The sequence below is a fragment of the Nicotiana tomentosiformis genome, chromosome 7 (genome assembly GCF_000390325.3).
Source record: "Nicotiana tomentosiformis chromosome 7, ASM39032v3, whole genome shotgun sequence".
Lineage (NCBI taxonomy): Eukaryota > Viridiplantae > Streptophyta > Magnoliopsida > Solanales > Solanaceae > Nicotiana > Nicotiana tomentosiformis.
Window position 1 is genome coordinate 23,358,940 of NC_090818.1, and position 4,892 is coordinate 23,363,831.

The following is a 4,892-nucleotide window of genomic DNA, read 5'->3' on the forward strand; positions in this document are numbered from 1 at the left end:
GATTTTTGACAGCCGCTATTCTTAGCTATATATAGCGCAAATATTCTTCAATTGAAAGCATCAAGACATATCTCCTTCAAGCCTATCTGAATTTGTATTCAACAGGTAACTCGCTCTTCTGCGTTTTTTTTCCGTCGTCTTTTTTTTTTTCTTTTTTTCTTTTGGTTGTTGTAGGCTAAGAAGAGATGATACGTTTTTGTTTAACGAGATGATACAATTATGAAAAAGGTGATTCTAGGTATGAAGGGGTGAATACTCATGCTTACCCGAATATTGGAGAGATTACTCTCATGGTCCAATTTCGGAGGGATTACTCTCAAGATGACCCGACTATCGCAGAGATTACTCTCAATGTGGCTCGGCTATCGGAAAGATAACGCTCAACGGCTATCGGAAAGATAACGCTCAATGTGACCCGACTATCGGAGAGATTACTCTCAATGTGACTCGACTATCAGAGAGATTACTCTTAAAATGACCCGACTATCGGAGAGATTACTCTCAATGTGGCTCGACTATCGAAGAGATTACTATCAAAACGATCCGACTATCAGAGAGATTACTCTCAATGTGGCTTGACTATTAGAGAGATTACTCTCAAAATGACCCGACTATCGGAGAGATTACTCTCAATGTGGCTCGATTATCAGAGAGATTACTCTCAAAATGACCCGACTATCGGAGAGATTACTCTCAATGTGGCTCGACTATCGAAGAGATTACTCTCAATGTGGCTCGACTATCGGAGAGATTATTTTCAAAATGACCCGACTATCGGAGAGAAAATTCTCAAAATGACCTGACTATCGGAGAGATTACTCTCAATGTGGCTCGACTATCGGAGAGATTACTCTCAAAATGACCCAACTATCGGAGAGATTACTCTCAAAATGACCCAACTATCGGAGAGATTACTCTCAAAATGATTCGACTATCGGAGAGATTACTCTCAATGTGCCTCAACTATCAGAGAGATTACTCTGAATGTGGCTCGACTATCGGAGAGATTACTCTCAAAATGACCTGACTATCGAAGAGATTACTCTCAAGAGACTTACATGTCCACCTTAAGATTGGAAAATATAGTTTCCTTTTAAGGACTAACCCACGAAGAGGCCAACTTAAGGTGCAAAAGGACTTATATGTCCACCTTAAGATTGGAAAGTTATAGTTTTCTTTTAAGGACAAACCCACGAAGAGTCCAACTTAAGGTGCAAAGGGACTTATATGTCCACCTTAAGATTAAAAAGTTATAGTTTTCTTTTAAGGACAAACCCACGAAGAGGCCAACTTAAGGTGCAAAGGGACTTATATGTCCACCTTAAGATGGGAAAGTTATAGAGCTTTAACTCGAAGACTTCGTGGACTTGACGACATTGACTTGAATATTTGGAAACTTTGAAGATTTGACGGACTTTGCAGACTTCAACTTGAAGAGTGATGAACGTGAAGACTTCAACTTGAAGACCGACGGACTTGAAGATTTCAACTTGGAGACTTCAACTTGAAGACCGACGGACTTGAAGACTTGGAGGGTTTAAACATTTCAATTTGAAAAGCAGCAAACTTGAAGACCAGAGGACTTAAAGATTTGGTGAACATGAAGACATAGTAAATCCCTGAACTTCAGTGTAAATACTTGGTAGCCTCCTAAAAGATTATAATCGCCCTATTGAAGACACTGATTTATCATGAAGGCTTGCCCCCTCTAAGTCATATGAGATCCAAAGTTCAAAAGAAGAATGAAATTTCAGCCTGATTTTCAAGTGTCGTTTGAATGAATTACTTCCATCATACTTCATTTGGACAATGACTAGGGCACTATGTTTATTTTGAACTTATGCGAATGAACTCAGAATGAAACTCTAAGCTGCCTACGTACCTCGGTGAAGAGGATCAAGTCATACCTAGTTCAGAATGGGTGATTTTTTTTTTATATATATTTTATTTTCTTATTTGTTTTTATTTTTTTATGTTATAACTTTTGCCTAGGCCGTCCCTTTCGAGATTTTCAACCTAGCTGACTTTTTTTTTATATCCTAACTTTTGCCTAGGCCGCCCCTTTCGAGGTTTTCAACCTAGCAGGCTTTTTTTTATATCCTAACTTTTGCCTAGGCCGCCCTTTTCGAGGTTTTCAATTTAGCGGACTTTTTTTTTGGTGGTCCGTACACAGTTTAGACTCATGCGGGCCAGAAGTATAGGAACATGCAGTTTAGGCTCATGCGTCAAGGAGCGTTGCAACTTCAAGGATAATACTTCTTCAAAAATTTGCCATTAATAGGGCCGATTCTCATGCCATCTGCATCAACCAGCTTGTAAGCCCCACTCGAGTAAGCTTCTTGTATGACATATGACCCATCCCATTTTGAAGTGAACTTCCCTACAGGTTTATGGAAAGTAATAATGGGTCTTTGTATGGCAAGGACTTGATCTCCTACTTGAAAGGATCTCGGGAGAATTCTTTTATTGAAGGCGCGAGACAATCGAGCTTGATAACATTCAAGACTCTGTTGAGATTCCAACCTTTTCTCATCAAGAGCCTCCAACTCTGCTAATCGAAGTCGAGTATTTTCTTCATCAGTGATGCCCTCTTGAATAACTAATCGTAATGAAGGTATTTGACGCTCGAGTGGCAAGACGACTTCAACTCCATAAACGAGTGCATAAGGGGTCGCTTGTGTTGGCATACGGTGAGTTGTCCTATATGCCCACAGAGCTTCCTCCATACGGTCATGCCAATCCCGTTTGGATTTGGAGACGACTTTCTTTAACAAGTTGCATAGAGTCTTGTTGAATGCCTCGGCTAGACCATTGGCGGCAGCATTGTACATAGAAGAGTTATGTTGCTTGAAGCCAAAGAGATCACAAATCTTGTTCATCAACCTATTATCGAATGGCTTTCCATTATCCGTTATTATGTAACGAGGAATGCAGAGCGATAAATTATGTTTACTCGGATGAAACTTGCAACATTTTCCTTCTTTACCTCCTTAAGAGCAACAACTTCAGCCCATTTTGAGAAGTAGTCAGTTGCAGCCAAGATGTATAGGTGCCCACCAGAGGACTTTGGTAGTGGTCCAACAACATCCAATCCCCAAGAGTCAAACGGCCAGGATGCCACAGTCGGGTGCAATACTTTAGGAGGTTGATGATTAAAATTCGCATGAAATTGACAAGCCTTGCATCTTCGAGCGTAGTCCAAGCAATCTTTTACCTTCGTTGGCCAATAATATCCGATCCTTTTTATATGGAAGTGGATATTTGGTCTAGACTGATGTGACCCACATACCCCAGAATATGCCTCTTGCAAAGCTTGGAGTGCTTCTTCTTCCCCTAAGCATCGCAAGAGTACTCCCTCGAATGACCTTCTATATAGAGTATCGTTGTAGTAAAGGAAGCGAGGTGCATGATGACAGATTTCAGTCCTTCTCCTCGGATTTTCTGGAAGTATCCCATAGCTTAAGTAGTCGCTAATGGGTTGTCGCCACTCTTCTTTCTCAGCTTCAGAAACAACGACAAGATGCTTGAGTTCATTTCCTTCACCTTCAACCTTATTTGGCGGCGATATTACCCATTTTTGGCAGACTGTAACTTGCGCTTGATCAGGCAGGGTTAACGATGAAGCTAGGGCAATTAAAGCATCAACCTTCTTGTTTTCTTTCCTTGGCACATGTTGAATAGTCACGTCACCAACCCATCCCATTAAATTTTTAGCATAATCATGATATGGGCGTAGTTCAGGTTTTTTCACCTCGTAACTACCTAAAAGCTGGTTGATCACCAACTGAGAGTCACCAAAGACTTGCAATTGCAACCGCTTCATTTCGACAGCCATTTCAAGCCCAAGTATTAGTGCTTGATACTCAGCAATGTTGTTAGAGCAGAGTTGCGTCAACGTAAAAGAGTAGGGCAAAACTTCACCTTGAGAAGTGACAAATACTACACTAGCACCAGCTCTTCTGCGATGTGCAGCACCATCAAAGTACATCTTCCATGGAGGTTGAACTTCAATGACCATTGCATCCTCATCAGGCAGTTCGTCAGTTAGCTCCCAATCATCAGGTATAGGGTGATCTGCCAAGAAGTCTGTCAATGCTTGTCCTTTTACAGCTTTTTGAGGGATGTACAAAATCTCAAATTGTTAAAATTGGAGATACCATCTCGCTAGTCAATCACTAAGAATAGATTTTGACATCACGAACTTGATGGGATTTGCTTTAGAAACAAGACGAACACCATGAGCTTGAAAGTAGTGCTTCAACTTTTGAATTGAGAAGACTAGCGCCAAACACAACTTTTCAATTGGCGAATAATTCAGCTTGTTTGCTGTCATCATCCTGCTCAAGTAGTAAAGAGAGTTTTCTTTCCCCTCACTATTTTCTTGGGCCAACAACGCTCCAACAGACCTTTCTTGTGCTGAAATATATAGTATCAACGGCTTTCCAAGTATAGGGGCTGCTAAAATCAGAGGCTTCATAAAGTAGGATTTAATACTCTCAAAGGCATTGCTACACGCTTGGTCCCATTTGAAAGGGACACCTTTCTTCATAAGGCGACTGAATGGTTGGCACCTCCCAGCTAGGTTTGACATGAATCTCCTAAGGTACGCCAACTTTCGTTGCAGACTTTTCAATTCGTGAATATCCCGAGGCTCAGGCATTTTCAAGATTGCATCTACTTTGGCTTGATCAATTTCTATCCCTCGATGTCAGATAATGAAACCAAGGAACTTTCCGGAAGTAACTCCAAAGGCGCATTTCAATGGATTTATCCTAAGTTGGTACCTCCGGAGCAACTCAAACACCATTTTCAATTCTTTCAAGTGGTCTCCACTCTTTCTTGATTTTACCACCAAGTCGTCCACATAGCATTCAACATTTTTGTGGAGAAGG

At 41.0% G+C, this 4,892-nt stretch overlaps 1 protein-coding gene across 1 annotated transcript; it reads right to left on the reverse strand.

Annotated features, from left to right (window-relative positions):
* Window positions 1-2,243: 2,243 nt before the first annotated feature.
* On the reverse strand, window positions 2,244-4,660 carry LOC138895356 (uncharacterized). The gene is made up of 4 exons (XM_070180037.1): window positions 4,177-4,660; window positions 3,917-4,074; window positions 3,290-3,784; window positions 2,244-2,765 (listed from the first exon to the last, which is right to left on the reverse strand). The coding sequence occupies exons 1-4, from the start codon at window positions 4,658-4,660 to the stop codon at window positions 2,244-2,246; spliced, it is 1,659 nt and encodes a 552-aa protein (XP_070036138.1).
* Window positions 4,661-4,892: the final 232 nt, after the last annotated feature.